We start from the raw sequence: 18,919 nt of genomic DNA on the forward strand, positions 1-18,919 counted from the left end.
TCATGTTTCGGGATCCCTGGGTGACGCAGCGGTTTAGTGCCTGACTTTGGTCCAGGGTGCGATCCTGGAGACCTGGGATCGAATCCCACGTCGGCTCTTGGTGCACGGAGCTTGCTTCTCCCTCTCTGCCTGTGTCTCTGCCTCTCTCTCTCTCTCTCTCTGTGACTATCATAAATAAATAAAAAATTAAAAAAAAAATAAACTCATGTTTCAACCGTTGCTTCATCATGCCAGTGAAGTCATCCTGTAACTGAGACCATTACATTGATGAAATTATAGTGGTTAGTTTGGAGTTCTGATATTGCTGCAGAGTAGAAGTTAAAGAACAGACCAGTACTACAAAAGAAAAACATTTTCTTTAAAGTCACGGTGTAATGTTCTCAGATGAAACCTCTGGTCTCCTGCCCTGGCTCTGCAGTTTGCTGTCTGGCTAATCTACTTGTCTCCCTATGCCTCATTTTTCTTTCAGTTAGATGAGGATGTTCTCCATGTAAGATGCATCTCATATTATTCAAAGGTGAAGAGTCCCAATATTTGTGAAACTCAAAGAACAGTGCTTGGCACGTAACCATCAATAAATGTCATTTACTTTTATTGGTAATATATTAGCCTTCTCATGAATATATTAAGTTTTTAACTTTTCAGCTTTCTTTGTTTTAAGATTTCAAAAATATATATATATTTTAAAAGATTTCATTTTATTATTTATTCATGAGAGACAGAGAGAGAGAGAGAGGGAGGGAGGGAGAGACAGAGACAAGGCAGAGGGAGAAGCAGGCTCCATGCAGGGAGCCCGACATGGGCCTCCATCCCCGGTCTCCAGGATCACACCCTGGGCTGAAGGCGGCGCTAAACCGGTGAGCCACCCGGGCTGCCCAAGACTCCAAAAATATTTTTCCAGTGTTGAACATTTGTCTGTTACTTTGTGGGTGGACAGGCTAGGAGAGAGGTAAGAGTTGTTATTGTTCAATTCATATCACATCAGCCCACACAATTTTTTCTTTTTTTCCTTTTTTTTTTTTTTTTTTGTTAAGTATGTCTTGGTAGTGGAAAAGCTCTTTTAAGAAATGTTGCAAAACTGGGACACCTGGGTGGCTCAGGGCATGATCCCAGTGCAGAGATGGAGTCCCACATCAGGCTCCCTGTGAGGAGCCTGCTTCTCCCTCTTCCTGTGTCTCTGCTTCTCTCTCTGTGTCTCTCATGAGTAAATAAATAAAATCTTTAAAAAAAAAAGAAGACATGTTGCAAAACTGTTTTTAGAAATCCCCTCAATAGAGACAAACTGTAAGAGTCTCTTAACCTTAGGAAACAAACTGAGGGTTGTTGGAGGGGAGGTAGGTGGGGGGCTGGGGTAATAGGGTGATGGGCATTAAGAAGGGCATGTGATATAATGAGCACTGGGTGTGATATGTAACTGATGAATCACTAAACTGTTCCTCTGAAACTAATAATAGATTATATGTTAATTATAATTGAATTTAAATAAAATAAAATTTTAAAATAAAAATTCCTTAAATAGAGATTGATATATTTGTGTATTATATAAAATATTTATAAGCAAATATACTTGATATATATTAAGTTTTTGAATGGTTTGATTTTGATTCTTTTGACTCTAATATGCAAATTGTATTGGACCCTTTTAGGAGGGTTGTACCACTAAGTGAATGCACTTAAGAATATATTCCAAGGTGGGGTACCTGGCTGGCTCAGTCAGAAGAGCATGTGAATCTTGATCTCAGGGTCATGAGTTCAAACCCCATGTTGGGGGTAGAGATTATTAAAAAAAAAAAAAACTTTTAAAAATAAAAAGATATTCTAGGGTTCTTTCTTGTCTGATTAGAATATGCCACCGAAAGGAAGGCAAAATACACTACTTTGTGTTTGAAATAAGTTGCATTATGAAAGCAAGTTTAAATCTGCTCTAAATACATTTCCTGTTTTACAGTTTGGGTTTGTTTGGGGTGATTAGTGTCTACAATAGTAAGAGACACTTGGGATTCCAGGTTCTTGTGGCTGGAGCTTCTATTAAACCTGGGCATTAGGATTCATTTGCATGTAAAGAGAGCGGCTGTCACCACCTGTTTCACCGAGATAATGTGTTAGGAAGGGGATGTGAAGTTGCAGAGACCCAGTGCTTTTCAATAACAGAAAAGACTGGGTTGGGGAGGGCTGTAGGGAGACTTGGAAAAGAAACAAATGGAGCTCATATTCTTTAGTCATATCTTAGGGCATAATAGAAATGATGGAATATGGCAGAGATTCATGCTAATGGCAAGCAGCTGGGCCTTATCAGTTCTTTCCGTGGTCAGACCCAGCATCCTTGTTCCTCATTCATCTGACTAATCACTTGATGTTCTGTTTGGTGTAAATTTCTTTTCATATCCTGTCAGCATTGATTCTTTTTTTCCTTGCTTACTAGTTAATTACTTTTTTTGCCTGAACCCCAGGGCCCTGGACAAGCTTGAATGATTGTTTAAGTCCAGAGTGAGGAACACCATTTTCATTTAAATGTTCTGCTAGTAATGGTAGCTTGATTGCTGATGAATGTTTTAGTGTCATGGTAACCGTGTGAAGTTGGGTAGCCAAGGTTTTACACCACTTGAGTTACCTACACAAAGTAAATTGGCTTGCATCAGGGCCCCTTCTCCTTCAAACCTTTCAGATTGTTTGTTCTCATTTTGTTTAGCTTACTTTGACGCCAGCCCAGCAGCAGTTACTGCTACAGCAGGCCCAGGCCCAGGCCCAGCTGCTGGCTGCTGCAGTACAGCAGCATTCCGCTAGCCAGCAGCACAGCGCTGCTGGTGCCACCATCTCAGCCTCCGCCGCCACGCCCATGACGCAGATCCCCCTGTCTCAGCCCATCCAGATCGCACAGGTGAGTGAGTAGCTCCTGGGGCTGGAGCAGGAAGTTGAGAAAAAAAACGACAGGTTTTCTTTAGTATAAAATTCACTTTCTGATTGTTCATGTAGGTCCTTCAAGGCCTGGAAAGCTCTAGATCAGTCAACTATGTGGTAGCCTTCCTTACCACTGAACTAGAAGTAATATGTTTGTTTGCTTATTTGAGTTGATATTATAAACACATAACTGATTATTTGAATAACTGTTTATATTAAGTGACAATTCTTGAATAATTAGTTGGCATATTTCTGAAGCAGAGGATTACTGTATTTATTTTAATTAGCTAATTATGGCAGGCATGGGTTCTTTCATGTGCTCTGCAGTGAATGTTGACACTTGTGTGTGTGAGAGATGGCACATCATCTTTCTGCTACAGAGTGGTTAACTCCGGCAGAACTGTATTAGAATGTTGTTTGGTTTCAGTTTTCACATTTTAGGGCAAGGAATCGAGAGATAATAAAAAGTTATCTAAGAGGCATAGACAGTACTACCAAGGAAGAAAGGTAAATGAAATCCTTTATTTCAAGGAGAGGAAAAAGTACAAGTGTTATATCAGTAAGTCATACAAAGAATTCTTATGAGTCTAGTGCTAGACGAGGGTCTTTATCCCCCTAGAGAAGACTCAGAAGTGGATTTGTGTTGTAGCTAGAGTTTGATTAGATGTGAAAAAAGAGCCAGTTAACTATATGAGTAAAGAATAGATATCACTAATCCTTATGACCATTATATACAGGTTTTATCAAGATAATGTTTAGTTTGGGGTACTTTCTTCATCACCAAATACATGTTTTTAGTGTGTAAGATTTGAGACCCTATGGTGACATTATTCTAATAAGATAATGTGCATGAAAGCAAATTGAAAATTATAAAATGCTAAAACCAAGATGAGCAAGTTTAATACACTATGGATTGGATTTTTATATGGATAGCTATTTTTAGGTATTTTTACACTGATTTCTCATACTTGTGTCAGATTTAATGAATCATTATAGATATTTTAATTTATTGATGCAAATTCAGACATAGTGCTCTCGATTTTTACTTTGAGAAAGATCAGTTGAATATTCAGATACTCAACATATTCTTTTCTCACTTGATTTTAAAGCCCATCTTGGTCTTTACATGTTAGAACACTCAACCGTAATCATTTGTTCTGAGGAAATTGGAAATAACTATTGGAAATTAGGTTTGGCCTAAGTTATGATGCAGCAGATATCCACAAGAATCGTAAATCCTTGGGGTGGTCCCAGGTTTCCTCCCATGCTTTGTGAACATACTCTGAGCACACCCAGTTCCCAAGAATGGAAGGATGTAAACTACTAACTCTTTTTTATGTGGGTGACACAGTTCATAATCTGGGAACCTTATGATTCAGGGAGTTTTTGTTTCAGGATCTCCAATCTGTGTTTTAATTCTGGTTTTCTAGGATCTGCAGCAACTGCAGCAGCTTCAGCAGCAGAATCTCAACCTGCAGCAGTTTGTGTTGGTGCATCCAACCACCAACTTGCAGCCAGCGCAGTTTATCATCTCACAGACGCCCCAGGGCCAACAGGGTGAGCTCCTCCCCAGCAACCCTTAGCATAGCACTGCATAGGGCTACCACTTAAGGAACCATACATCCGCTGCTGTCATTCTGTCTATCAGCACAATATTTTCATTTCATTTACTTTAAACTCAATATTCAGGGGCACCTGGGTGGTTCAGTCTGTTAAGCATCTGCCTTTGGCTCAGATGACAATCCTGGGGTCCTGGGATCCAGTCCTGCATCGGGCTCTCTGCTCAGCGGGGAGTTTTCTGGTCTCTCTCCTTCTCCCCCCGATTTGTGTGTGCACGCTCTCTCTCTCTCTCTCTCTCTCAAATAAATAATAAAATCTTGAAAATAAATAAATAACCTCGGTATTCATGTTAAGAAAAATATACTTTTTGGTCATGCACACCACATGTTGAAGTCGTCTTTTACTGTCTTTCATCTGTTTAATCACTAGGGGGGACCAAGAGTTTGGCCAAAAGTCTAAATGAAATCCTTCAACATAAATTACTTCTGGTATTTTGATAGTTTTTCTTGGGAATGTATTAAAAAATGTGGGCTGAGCATTAAAATCATATGCTTCTAACAATCATATATTTTCTTTTAAAGTGTGAGAAGAGTATTATATTAGAAGTTGCAGATTTTTTAGTGGTAAATATTGTCGTGTCATTTCTGTATCAGTTAAGATCAGTCATATTTGTAGTTGGTTAATGGAATCAGTGTGGAGAGTGACAGGGTAGCGAGGCTTTCTCCCAAGGGAAAGTGCATCTCTACCAAGTCCGCATTGTTTCTGTCCTTTAGCCTTCCTCTTAATGATTAATTCCAAAATATTTTTTTTTAAGATTTTATTTATTTATTCATGAGAGACACAGAGAGAGAGAGAGAGAGGCAGAGACACAGGCAGAGGGAGAAGCAGGCTCCATGCAGGGAGCTTGACGTGGGACTTGATCCCGGGTCTCCAGGATCACACCCTGGGCTGAAGGCGGCGCTAAACCGCTGAGCCACCCGGGCTGCCCTCCAAAATCTTTGATTGTGTAAATATCTGTTCCACTTAATAGATAGTCTGCTCCTTTCATGAACCAGACGGTTCTCTGGTCCAACATATACTGGCAGTTTCTAATGGATTCTGGGGTAAGATGAGCTCTTTTTTGAGTTTCAAGCTGCTTCCATTTAGAATATTTCTTCATTTTCATCTATTCCTTACTAATGTAAAGGATTGGCCAGTCAGAAGGGTCATCAGACAGGTTATCAAACACATAAACATCAATTTTAGTTTGATGTCCAATTCTTCCTACTCAAGTCATATTTAACAAGTTTGAATTTAAGGCAAATAAGACATTAAAAATTTTAAGATTGATAAGGTTATCAAGAGATCAGTAGGAGATTTTCATTTTACTTTCTTATATTTTATTTTGCCGTATGTTCACAATAATCTTCATTGTTTCTGATATGACACGTTTATGTTTTACAGGACTCCTGCAAGCGCAAAATCTTTTAACGCAACTACCTCAGCAAAGCCAAGCCAACCTCCTACAGTCGCAGCCAAGCATCACCCTCACCTCCCAGGTCAGTTTTCTTCCATTAAGGGTTGCTTTCTCTTGCCCTGGTGTTTTGAGGGATTCTTGAACTTTATTAAATTAAAAACAGCGAAACCCCATAATACTCTACTAAAAGTTATCCAGATAGTTTTCACAAACTGATCAAAAATTCAAAGCAAAACTCATCAGCTTGTAAAGCAATGCTACCAAATTGACGTAGTCTTTGAAAATCTTCAAGGAGTTCCTGTTTTCTTTTATGTTTATAAAGAATAACTTTGTTAATGGCAAATGAGTAATGGGTTCTGACTATTTGACATCTTCTAGTCTTCTTCAACCCCTCCCTGTAGTTGGCAGTAGAGATTACCACTTGCACTAGAAACCTAGTGCCTTAGTTGAAACACATCATTGTCCTTTGTCCTGTCTCAGAAATTGCAAAGAAGCTCTGATATCTCTATTTTCTTTCCTCTCAACTTCAAGATGTTGCTTTAGCTCATTTCTACTAGAGTTTAATTATATAAAATGTATATGTCTAGGTATCTTAAGATTTGAGCTTTAGATCTAGTTTATTTCTTAACCAGCTATGACTTTGAGCATGTCATTTCACCTCTGTGGACCGTCATTTCTTCTTCTGTAAATTAGATGTTTGAACTGACTGATCCTAAATCCCTCTTCCAGCTCTGATTCTCTTTATCTATAATCTTGGAAGTTATCATTAGCACATTACCAGATTTGACAAAATTCAACATCTGTTTAAGATAAAAATTCTTGCTAATAGGAATAGTTTTCAAACCTAGTAAAGACATCTACAAACAAAAAAAAACCCTACATCATACTTTCCCATTAAGATCAGGAATAAGGCAAGGATGTCCGCTGTTACCACTTTTATTCAGCATTGTACTATAGGTCCTAGCAATAAGACAAGAAAAAGAAATAAAGGACATATAGATTAGAAAGGAAGATGTAAACCTGTCTTATTTAGTAGAGGACATGATCATCTATGTACACAATCTTAAGGAGTCTACAAAAAGCTACTGGAATTAATAAGTGAATTTAGCAAGAATGTAGGATTATATTCTTATAATCAGTATTAACTATGATTGTTTGGAAATTTTTTGTTTTTTTTCTTTTTGTTTGGAAGTTTAAATTAAGAGGAAAAATATTTATAGTACTTACGGATAAATTTAAAACATTTGTAAGACTTAATTAACATTGAAAACTGCAAAATATTGCTGAGTTGAAATTAAATGGAGAGATATAATATGTTCATGAATCAGAAGACTTAAGTTGTTAAAATGTGAATTCTTTTCCAAATTGATCTATAAATTCAACACAATTCCAGTCAATACAACAGGCTTTTTTAAATAGAAATTTGCATGGTCTTTCTAACATTTATATGGAATTGTAGAGGACATAGAATGATCAAAACAATTTTGAAAATAAAAATATTGAAAGATTACCTCATGTCAAGAACTGTTATCAAGCTACAGTAATGCAGATAGCATGATAATGGTGCATGGATAGAAATGAAACAGAAAGAAGGTTAAGTAGACCTGTACATCTATGGCCAACTGATTTTCCACAAAGGAGCCAAAGGATTTCAGTGAGAAAAGGAAAGTCTTTGGTTATCCATCAGCAAGGGAAAAAAAAAAAGAATCTTGATTTTATTTTATGCAATTTACAATGATTAATTTGAAATAGGTTATGGACCTAACCTTCCAGAAGAAAACTTGGGAAAAATCTGTTTCCTTGGAAATAAAATGGTTTTTAAAAAATTTTATTTATTTGAGAAAAAGAGAGAGCACAAGCGGTAGGGCGGGACAAAGGGAGAGAGAAGAAGCAGATTCTCCACTGACCAGGGAGCCCAGCATGGGACTTGATCCCAGGAACCCAGGATCATGACCTGAGCCAAACGCAGATACTTAACTGAGCCACCCAGGTGCCCCAAAGTAATGATTTCTTAAATAGGACCCAAAAGGGGGTGCCTGGGTGGGTCAGTCAGTTAAGTGTCTGACTCTTGATTTTCAGTTTGACTCTTGATTTCAACTCAGGTCATGATCTCGGGGTCATGGGTCAAACCCCATATTGGTCTTCACAGTCAGCAGGGAATCTGCTTCTCTCCTTCTCCCTTTCCTCTGTCTCTCACATACCTGCATTCTCACTATAAAATAAATCCTTTAAAAAAAAATAGAACACAGGGCAGCCCGGGTGGCTCAGCGGTTTAGTGCCGCTTTCAGCCTAGGGTGTGATCCTGGAGACCCGGGATCGAGTCCCATGTCAGGCTTCCTGCGTGGAGCCTACTTTCTCCCTATGTCTGTGCCTCTCTCTCTCTCTCTCTCTCTCTGTGTGTGTCTCATGAATAAATAAATAAAATCTTAAAAAAAAGACATGAAAAGCCTAATCATAAAAGAAAAATTAATAAATTTAATTTTATAAAAATTAAAAAAAAATTTAAATACTAAAAGGCACAGAATGGAAGAGAATATTCTTCAAATTTATATCTGATAAAAGACTGTTCAGATTTTATAATGAATTCACACAACTCAATAATAAGACAACTTGATTTAAAAAAAAAAAAATAAAAGGGCGGGGGGCAGCCCGGGTGGCTCAGCGGTTTAACACCGCCTTCACCCCAGGGCCTAATCCTGGGGACCCAGGATCGAGTCCCACGTCGGGCTCCCTGCATGGAGCCTGCTTCTCCCTCTGCCTGTGTCTCTGCCTCTCTCTCTCTCTTTCTGTGTCTCTCGTGAATAAATAAATAAAATCTTAAAAAAAAAAAAAAGGGTGGGTATGTGCAAAATGTTTGAAAGTATTTAACCAAAAAAGATATGCAAAGCCCAGTAAACATACCAAAATAATGCTCAAAATCATTAGTCATCAGGGAAATGCAAATGAAATAGCACTACACATCCACTAGAAAGAGCAAAATTAAAAAGACTCTGACAATACCAAGTGTAAAGCAACTGGGCTCTTTTATATATCATTAGTGGGGTTGTAAGTTGGTGCAAACACTTTGGAAAACAGTTTGGCAGTTTCATTTCATTTATTTTCTTTTTTTTTAAAGATTTTATTTATTTATTCATGAGAGACACAGAGAGAGGCAGAGACACAGGCAGAGGGAGAAGCAGGCTCCATGTAGGGAGCCTGACGTGGGACTTGATCCCAGGTCTCCAAGATCACACCCTTGGCCGAAGGTGGTGCTAAACCACTGAGCCACCCAGGCTGCCCGGCAGTTTCTTATAAAATTAAATATGCACGTACGTTATGACCCAGCAGTTCTCCTCCTAGAAATGGAAGCATATGTCCACACACCTGTATATAAATGTTCAAAGCAGTTTTATTCATCATCACCCAGACCGGAAATAATCTAAATGTCCATCAGTTGGTGAATAAGTAACATGATTTTTGCCATATCCATAGGATGGAATACTACTCAGCGATATAAATACTTCTGAAACATTCACCAGCATGTTTAAATTTTGGAAGCATTATGTTAAGTGAAAGAAGCTAAACATAAAAGGTCTGAATACCATATGATTCAATGTGTATGGTGTTTTAGAAGATAGAACTATAGAGATAGAAATCGTATCAGTACTGCCAGGGGCTGGGGGCTAAGGGTGGAGATTGGTAGCGAAGAGCACAAAGAAACTTTTGTAAGGGATAGAAATGTTCTGTGTTGTAATTGTCATAGCAGTTCATGACTATATACAGTTGTACACTTTATATAGAACATTAAACTGTACACTTTTAAATTTGCATTTAATTGTGAATATGCTGCATATAAAAGTCAGGTTGGAGTTTTGAAAAAAGCCCGTACCAGCAATTCCTTCTTGGCCTCTGTGCTCTGGGCACAGTGGCAGGGCTGTTGTAGCTTTATCCTGACTCCTGCTCAGTGAACTCTACTCGACTACTTCTAGATCTTGCCCAGTCCAGCCTCAGGGATAACTTATCTGTAACCACTCCACCTGAAGGTACTCAAACTATTTTTAGTCCTTTATTATTTGAGAACGGGGCTATGTCAAGCCTGGAGATGAAGTAACAGAGAATTGAGACACACTTCTACCTATCCACCAGTCACACCAGGAAATGTACAACTGCATAGGATTTTAGTATGGTTGGTGCTACTTTTGGCTCCTCCAGAATGGTCAGGTTGAAAATCACTCAGTGTGAGTGATCTACAACATCTAATAGAGATGGACTTGGTTGTCTTCATTGAAGCAGGATGATAGAAAGGAGCCTACTCCATTTGTAGGCCTATGACGTGTCTGTTGTGTAGTTTTCTGGGCCATTTGGTTCAGCTGGAAAAAGCATATTACTATCCAGCTCAAAGTTTGGGGTGTATGATGCATTTAAATGACAAGAAAATTCACAGCCACAGACTTTATCTGTAACCCTGGTTTATAATCTCTCACCTGAGCTGCTGGTCACAGGAAGGGTCAACTCTGCAACTGTTTTTGCAGTCAGGGCAACACCTTCTCCTAATGAATACTGGCAAGGGCAGGTTCTACTCAGGGCTTGTGAATAAAACAGAGTAGCCTTGTCTTTGTGTAATAAGGAAATTTAATAGTTTCTTTAAAAGAAAAAGAAAGAGTATACCTTCATGTCCCCAAATAAATCTCAGATAGATTTAAATAAATATTTAAAAATATGTAAGAGGAAGCTAGCAGTCTATTAAAAGGAATTTTATCTGAGTTAGGAATAAATAAAAGCTTTCTCAGATTTGAAGCAACAAGGTATTAGAAAGGAAAAGAAAAATAACCCAAATGACAATTTAAAACTTACGTATGCTGAAAAATAAAAGGAGAAAAAGCAGATTGGGAAATCTGTACTAATAAAACAGACAAAGGCTTAATCTCTAACATCTGATGAGCTCAATAAGGATGAGGATAAGGAGATGATTAATATATAGATGGGTTGTGGATATAAATCAATTGATAAAGAAATACAAGTAATAATGGGCACAGAAAAATTTTACTTTGAGTAATAAGAGAAATACAAATCAAGGCAATAGTCAAGTACCATATACTCCCTCAATTAGCAAAACATTTTTAAGAACTGCTAACATAATCATGTGGAAGAAACTAGCATTTTATAGTGAGAACCAACATGATGTGTATCAAAAGCCATGCAACTGTTTATGGTGTACCCTTTATCCAGTTGCAGAAAATCACTTGTGAATTTATCTCAAAGAACTAATTACGATGGTGGGGTAAATTACCCCGTGCACAAAGTTTTTCATTATGGTGTTAACTATGTTAGTGAGAACATAAATGAAAAAGTGTTTAGCAATGAAGAAATTATTAAATTAATTAACAATAATATTGCCTCAGCCTTTGAAAGTGAGAATTGTGAAGCAGAGTAAAAAAATTATATGTACTGTAATTAAACTTAAGAATGTAAATAAATCTTTAAAAAAAAAAAAAAAAGAATGTAGATCCAAGGGAGGGATGGACTTGCTAGAGGTAATGAGTAAGTTTAGGGCATTGTGTATGGTGACAATATATATTCGTGAATGTATACTATCTTCAGACTCATCAAGATGTACACATTAAATATATACAGCTGTTTTGTATGTCAGTCATACCTGAGTAAAAACAAAGTTTACCATTTTGATTTTGTGCTGTATGATCCCTTCCAATGTCTTAATCATATCATAAAAGTTACTCTGATCTGTGAGGTGTATGCTGTTATTGAAAATTTGGAAATTACTTCTAACTTGTGAAAGAAACATTTACAGATTAAACAGTGCAACAAATCAAAAACAGGATAAAAAAAGGAAAGGAATGTAGGTCTATGGGAAGAAATACACAAAAAGGAAGCTAGTAACTTGTTTAAATTTGCTTTTCCCTTAAAATCGTTTTAATCTTACTCTTTTTATAATATAGTGTCACAAGTTGGAGGTATGGTAGTGATAAACAAGATAGATATGGTCACTGCTGTTTAGAAACTTACTTACAGATTAAGGGGTCTATTTATGAAATAGATTCTTTAAAATAGAGTAATTTATTATGTATGTTCTGAACACACATATTTTATGCATACATATATTTGAAAACCCAAATATAAGAGGTTTCATTTTTCAGTACTTACTTCTTCATGGACTTATATGTTTAACCTTAACTGTAATTATAGTACACACAATTTCACACTCTGCTTTTCTGGCTGAGCATTTTGTTGTACCTTCTACAATGTTACATGGTCTTCATAGTTATTCATGAATAGAGCTGCTTCCTTAAGTTCTTCACTTGTGACACATTCCATGATAAACTTAAGTATCACTTTGTATGCTTGTTCTTCTCCTTCTGTTCTTTGCAACAGCCAGCAACCCCAACACGCACAATAGCAGCAACCCCAATTCAGACACTTCCACAGAGCCAGTCCACACCAAAGCGAATTGATACTCCCAGCTTGGAGGAGCCCAGTGACCTTGAGGAGCTTGAGCAATTTGCCAAGACCTTCAAACAAAGACGAATCAAACTTGGATTCACTCAGGTAGGATGACCCCACCCTTCACTTGGATCTCCCTCCTTGACTGTGTCCAGATCTGTGCTTTCTAGGTCCATAGAGGCTTCTGAGGCACAGTATGTTCCTCGGCCTTGCTGTCCCTTCGTATGTATGTATGTATTATTTATTATTTATTTAAAATAAAGAGTTTATTTATTTGAGGTAGAGAGTGAGTGAGCAGGGAGAGAGGCAGAGGGAGAAGCAGGCTCCCCGTTGAGAAGAGTCTTCTGATGCTGGACTCAATCCCAGAACCTGGGGACCATGACCTGAGCTGAAGGCGGTTACTTAACCCACTGAGCCATTCAGGTGCCACTGTCACTTAGTTTTATTTTATTTTTTTAAATTTTATTTATTTATTCATGAGAGACAGAGAGGCAGAGACATAGGCAGAGGGAGAAGCGGGCTCCATGCAGGGAGCCCGATGTGGGACTTGATCCTAGAACTCCAGGATCACGCCCTGAGCTAAAGGCAGACACTCAACCGCTGAGCCACCCAGGCATCCCTGTCATTTAGTTTTAGACTTCAATTTGTTCTTAGCCATTTTCTGCACTTACAAATTTAGACTGCTAGTCATATATTCAATTACAAAGTTATGATTTAATGTTTGGTTAAAACCTTTAAGATTTCTCTCAGAACACAGGCCTCTGAAATCATAATTAGACCAATAAATGGTCAGAGTTTAAAAGATTGTGTTTGGGGCTACTGTAACTACAGTTAGGATTTTATTTGTAGAACATCTGGCTCTAGACCTTAGTGCTTTGTTTGTAAGATTGCAGGGTCTTTTATAGTAACTGAAAGGGAAAAAGTTTGAAAGACTTGTTTAAAAACAGATTTTGAGGAGAGAAGGGGGGCCAATGGAGACATACATACATTCATGTAAAATGATATGAGATCATTAGATGAAAAACAGTTACTGAAGTATAGATTGGAGTGGATATTCTTATGGAATCAGGAAAAAAAATCAGGAAAGAATATAATTCCTGTTTGAAGATTAAGCCACTACTGAAACACTATCTGAATTATTTTCAGTTGAAAGTAAAATAATGATTCTACCATGGTAGATCAAAAACCAAAGATGATATCTTAATTTTCTGGTGTTTTTAAGAACAGACTTTTATTCCTTATATTCCTCTGCTCAGGAGAACTAATTACATACATATTAGGAACATGAAATGATTTTTTAAGTAGATATAATTTTAGAGAAAATGAGGAATTTCAGTTGTGAAGAAACAAATTACAATTCAAAAGAGTTTAGTACTTTTGAAACATCTCAACAGTCTGGCTTGTTTTTATTTTATTTTTTAAAGGTTTTATTTTTTTATTTATTCATGAGAGACACAGAGAAGGAAGGAGAGAGAGGCAGAGACACAGGCAGAGGGAGAAGCAAGCTCCATGCAGGGAGCCCAACGTGGGACTCGATCCTGGGTCTCCAGGATCACACCCTGGGCTGAAGGCGGCGGTAAACCGCTAAGCCGCTGAGCCACCCGGGCTGCCCTTTGGCTTGTTTTTAAAAAAGAAAGCTGAAGATACAACTAGTTTGATAGGAGTGAGTTAAGCTTGAATGCTTAACTGCTAAGTATAAGGTTAGCATATCGAGCACTGCTTCAGCTTTTAGGCTATTAGCACAACATACTCTTAGGTTCCCTAAGAGATTGTTGCCTCAGTGATATGCCAAGTATATTAAGGCTTTTAAAAATCTTTAACTTTTACCCAAATAATGTTTACCCTTTCTGTGGCGTTTGACCCAACATATTTCTCTTTCTTATATGTAAAGGAGCATCCTTATGGTCTGGTGCTTTTGGTTTTTATCCTATTATTTGGCACGATTCTTCCTTTTTTTTTTTTTTTTCCCCCAGAAAGACTGACATACCAGAGACAACATTTTGTAAAATTTAACTACGTGGATTAAACCATATATTACTGATGGAGGATGGGAAAATCAACTTTTATTTTTAAGTCACATACCCCAGTTAGCTATTCAAAGGTTGCTTTGTATCCTGTTGGTTTATATAAACACACAGAGGAAATTGGACATTCAAGTTATTAGTTTAAACAAACAAAAATCTCTATTCTCTGAGTAAATATACATGTTATTAGATATTTTAAACAGTGTTTCTCTTGTTGTTGTTGTTTTTTTAAAGATTTTATTTATGTGAGAGAGAGAAAGCAAGAGAGAGCATGAGCAAAGGGGAGAGGGAGAGGGAGAAGCAGACTTCCAACTGAGCAGGGAGCCTGACACAGGCCTCCAGCCCAGGACCCCCTGGGATCATGACCTGAGCTGAAGGCAAATGCTTAACTGACTGAACCACCCAGGTGCCCTCTAAACAGTAATTTTCTAATTATTTAGTTGCTTAAAAGATTGCTATAAATGTCTCTCTATAATTGGGAGGAATACCATTGTATAACACTTTTGTCATATGTGATATATTCATTATTTCCTAATCCCAATCTTTGTTCCTTTTTTCCTGTTAAAAAATATCAGGGGCTTCCTGGGTGGCTCAGTCAGTTAAGTGTCTGACTTCGACTCAGGTCATGGTCTCAGGATCCTGGGATCCAGCCCTGCGTTAGGTTCCCCACTCAGTCTGCTTGTCTCTCTATCTCTGCCCCTCCTCCTTCTCTCTCTCTCTCTCTCTGTGTGTGTCAAATAAGTAAATAAAATCTTATCAGAGAAAAACATATCAGAGATATTATATAGTTCAGATGATGTAGGACACAACTACTTAAAACATTTACTTTTGTGAGGAAGAACTCAGGATGGTAGTAACAAGAGCACCAAACTGAGCATATATCAAATTAATGAGAATTAGTATATTAACTGAGGGGCCTGTTCCTTTTTATTCATTTAAATAATTTAGGGGCATATGGGTGGCACAGTTAAGTGTCAGCTTGTTTTTGCCTTGGGTCATGATCTCAGGATCATGAGACCGAGCCTCATGTTGAGCTCTATGCTCAGCACAGAATCTGCTTAGGATTCTCTCACTCTCCCCTCCTCTTCCCGCCCCCCCTGCTTGTTTACTCGATCTCTCTCTCAAGTCTTTCTTAAAAATTTAAATATGAAGTAAAATTATATTATAAATTTCGCAAGGGGGGTGCACCTGGGTGGCTCATTTGGTTAAGCATTTGTCTTCAGCTCAGGTCATGATCCCAGGGTCCTGGAATCGAGTTCTATATCAGGCTCCCTGCTCAGCAGGAAATCTGCTTCTCCTCTCTCTGCCTGCCTCTCTCTGTGTGTCAAATGATAAAATCCTTTAAGAAAATAAATCTCACATGGATCTGTCATAGTTGTCATGAGTTGATGGCATGGCTTTATGTCTAGCCACCATTTTAAGGCATTGTTTATTTTTATAATGATATGATTTTTGATGTGTTATTTTTGTGTACTTACCAATATTGTTACTTTTTGTAGAAAGAAGTTTTTCAGAAATTCTTAGCAAATTATGCAGATACAATGTCAGAAGACATTTATTTTCACCTGACTACTACAGCAGGTCTTAAAGAATTGCAAGGTTTAGTTGGCCCAGCTTTCTGGAAGATAATAATCTAAAGAAATAAAGTGACCAAGACATGAATATATGTGACAAACAAAGCATGTTTAATGCCTGAATATACTAGGCACTTGGTAAATATTTGTTGATTAAATGAAGTAAGATTAAATAAATATATAGAGATATCAATATAGATAAATCTTTATCTACAGATACATTTATATATAAATATCATGGATAGCATTATGCCCCATTCACACTATCCTGGTTCTTTCAGTTTTACTGTAATTGGAAGGAAATCAATAAGCAGTCCATTTCTGTTCTTAGAGATTGTGTATCCAGAGCTGTCGGTGAAACTTTCTGTGATGCTGGGAATGTTCTGTATTTGTGCTAAGCAGTACAATAGCCACTCTCCACATGTGGCTACTGAGCACTTGAAAGATGGCATGACTCTTCCCTTTTTTTTTCTTCCAGAAAGACTTTGACATAAGGAATTGAGTTTAAATAGAGACACCAATTGAAGTCCTGATATTCTCTAAACCTCATTTTATCATATAATTTAAACATTTAAATTTATAACTCTCTATTAAACTTTTTATCAGAGTTGCACACCAGTAAGAAAATGGAAGTTTCTTAAAAAATGTTTTTTCCTTTCCTCAACTACAACCTAATGCAGGTGCTAATAAACAATGTGTTTTCCAAAATATGGTTGGGCAGGGGTGGGGGGAGTCAAAGGACTAAAATAATCCCAATTCAAAATAAGTGTTGCCACAGTTGTTGGGAATTGGCTGTTGCATGGTAGAATTGGCTGTGTAGTACTTAGGACTAGAAATGTTGCCTTTCTGCCCCGCCACCAAACTAGCTGAAACGAGAGCATGAATCATTTAAACTCCATGTGTTTTTATTACCCGTATATAAAATAACTATTAAGATATGGCTTTTTCCAGATTTAACGAGAGATTCAGCTAGAAGAAAAGCACTGTATACATTTCAAAGGTTATAGGCTTATAAAGAAAGACATCTTTTGTAATATATTCAGGGGATCATTGTTCTATTGCTATAAGGTTACCAAGTTTCCAGTGCCTATGAAGGTTTAACTAAGTGGGTCAAACCTCTCTACTGTGAATTTCTGTCTCTATAATAGTTACAAAAGTAGTCTTTTAGGATATGTGTTTTTGTAACCAACTTTGAAATCCAAACTAAGGGTGGAAAATAGATTTTTTTCACTGCTTCCAGAAATATTTTATGGGAGGCGGGTAGGGGGAGTGCAGGGAGAGTGGGGCATTACTTCTGAATTTTAAAGTGATTTATAATAAGAAAGTTTGGCTAATTCAGAAATACTGAAGTTTTATCTAAACAGTTATATCTATTAACCCTGTAGGTGATACAGATAACTGATTTTAAGGATTATGTATTTATTTTATTATTATTATTATTATTATTTTAAAGATTTTTATTTATTTATTCATGAGAGACACAGAGAGAGGCAGAGACATAAGCAGAGGGAGGAGAAGCAGGTTCCATGCAGGAACCCAATGTGGGACTCATTCCCAGAACTCCATGTCCTGAGCTGAAGGCAGACACTCAACTGCTGAGCCACCCAGTTGTCCCTTAAAGATTATTTAAATCATTGTGGGCTTGTTAGAATATTAGTATTATCTTTTTAAACTTAGAAATTCTTGATATCTTGATTGTTACATGAGGTAACAAGAAGAGACTGAAAATGCAGAGAATATGGGAGTTAAGAATTTTGTAATAATCAAGGTCTAACAGTCCTCATTGAATGCTGTGCTCAGTTTAAGGTTGGATGCTTTTGTGGGACCCAATAAATGGAATGATTGTTTAGTCTTTAGAACAGTTATTGGAGCAGCATCCTAGAATGAAGACTTTGGACATTAGTAAGATAAATCTCTTCTCTCTTCCTCTCCCCCTCCTGTTCTGTATTACTGTGCAGGGTGATGTTGGGCTCGCTATGGGTAAACTATATGGAAATGACTTCAGCCAAACTACCATCTCTCGCTTTGAAGCCTTGAACCTCAGCTTTAAGAACATGTGCAAGCTAAAGCCACTTTTGGAGAAGTGGCTAAATGACGCAGGTGAGTAAATATGTAAGACACAGGAAGTGACCAGTGGAATTTTACAGGAGAATTGTTTACACTTAGATTTATGTTTCCTGTTACATTATTGGTACTTCAGAACATTGAACCACACTGATGTTGAGAGGATTAATGTAAATTATGACTATAAATTAGAGAACAAATTCACTTAAATGTAATAATTACAACGTACACAATGAGCAAGAATTTTTAGCCTTGGCATATTTCTTGTATTTGAGCCAGGGTTAGGAATAGTTGAGGGAAGAAGATAAGTCCTATATATTTAGATACACTTGAAAAACAAATTTATAGATTCTTCCTTGATGAATTATCATGAACTTCTTCTTTAAAAAAAAAAAAAAGATTTATTTATTCATGAGACACACACACACACACACACACACACACACACACACAGATTGGAGCAGAGACACAGGCAGAGGGAGAAGCAAGCTCCATGCAGGGAGCCTGATGTGGGACTCCATCCTGGGTCTCCAGGATCACACCTTGAGCTGCAGGCGGCGCTAAACCGCTGTACCACCGGGGCTGCCCTCATAAACTTATTTCTGATATTTTCTGCTTTTGTAATTAAAAATGACCATATATTTCATACGTAAAAAGTTGAGCTGCTAGCTTTAACTTAGGTACTTTGTACTGAGATTTCCTTTTGGAAAATTTGAATTTTGAGTCACAGAATCAACAGGCTATGTGAGAACTGTAAGGAGCCATGGAGATCTCCTAGACTATAGTTCTTGTAAATGTGAACAAAAGTCAGGTCTTTGGAAAAGACGAATCTGTAATGCCCACCTTTGGATGGTCTGCATCCATAGCTCTGAATGAGGACTTAGCGTCTATAATCTTACTGAGTT

The 18,919-nt window shown here is 37.5% G+C and overlaps 1 protein-coding gene across 3 annotated transcripts in view; it reads left to right on the forward strand.

Moving 5' to 3' along the window:
* The window catches only part of POU2F1 (POU class 2 homeobox 1), a 175,299-nt gene that overhangs the window by 135,772 nt on the left and 20,608 nt on the right, over nucleotides 1-18,919 (forward strand). For all 3 annotated transcript variants that reach the window (XM_026003366.2, XM_072732919.1, XM_026003367.2), the window contains 5 exons: nucleotides 2,690-2,878; nucleotides 4,329-4,455; nucleotides 5,902-5,996; nucleotides 12,284-12,457; nucleotides 17,909-18,050. In XM_026003366.2, coding sequence (XP_025859151.1) covers nucleotides 2,690-2,878; nucleotides 4,329-4,455; nucleotides 5,902-5,996; nucleotides 12,284-12,457; nucleotides 17,909-18,050 — 727 coding nt within the window. The remainder of the gene's footprint in view (nucleotides 1-2,689; nucleotides 2,879-4,328; nucleotides 4,456-5,901; nucleotides 5,997-12,283; nucleotides 12,458-17,908; nucleotides 18,051-18,919) is intronic.

This window comes from Vulpes vulpes, chromosome 13, assembly GCF_048418805.1.
Source record: "Vulpes vulpes isolate BD-2025 chromosome 13, VulVul3, whole genome shotgun sequence".
Lineage (NCBI taxonomy): Eukaryota > Metazoa > Chordata > Mammalia > Carnivora > Canidae > Vulpes > Vulpes vulpes.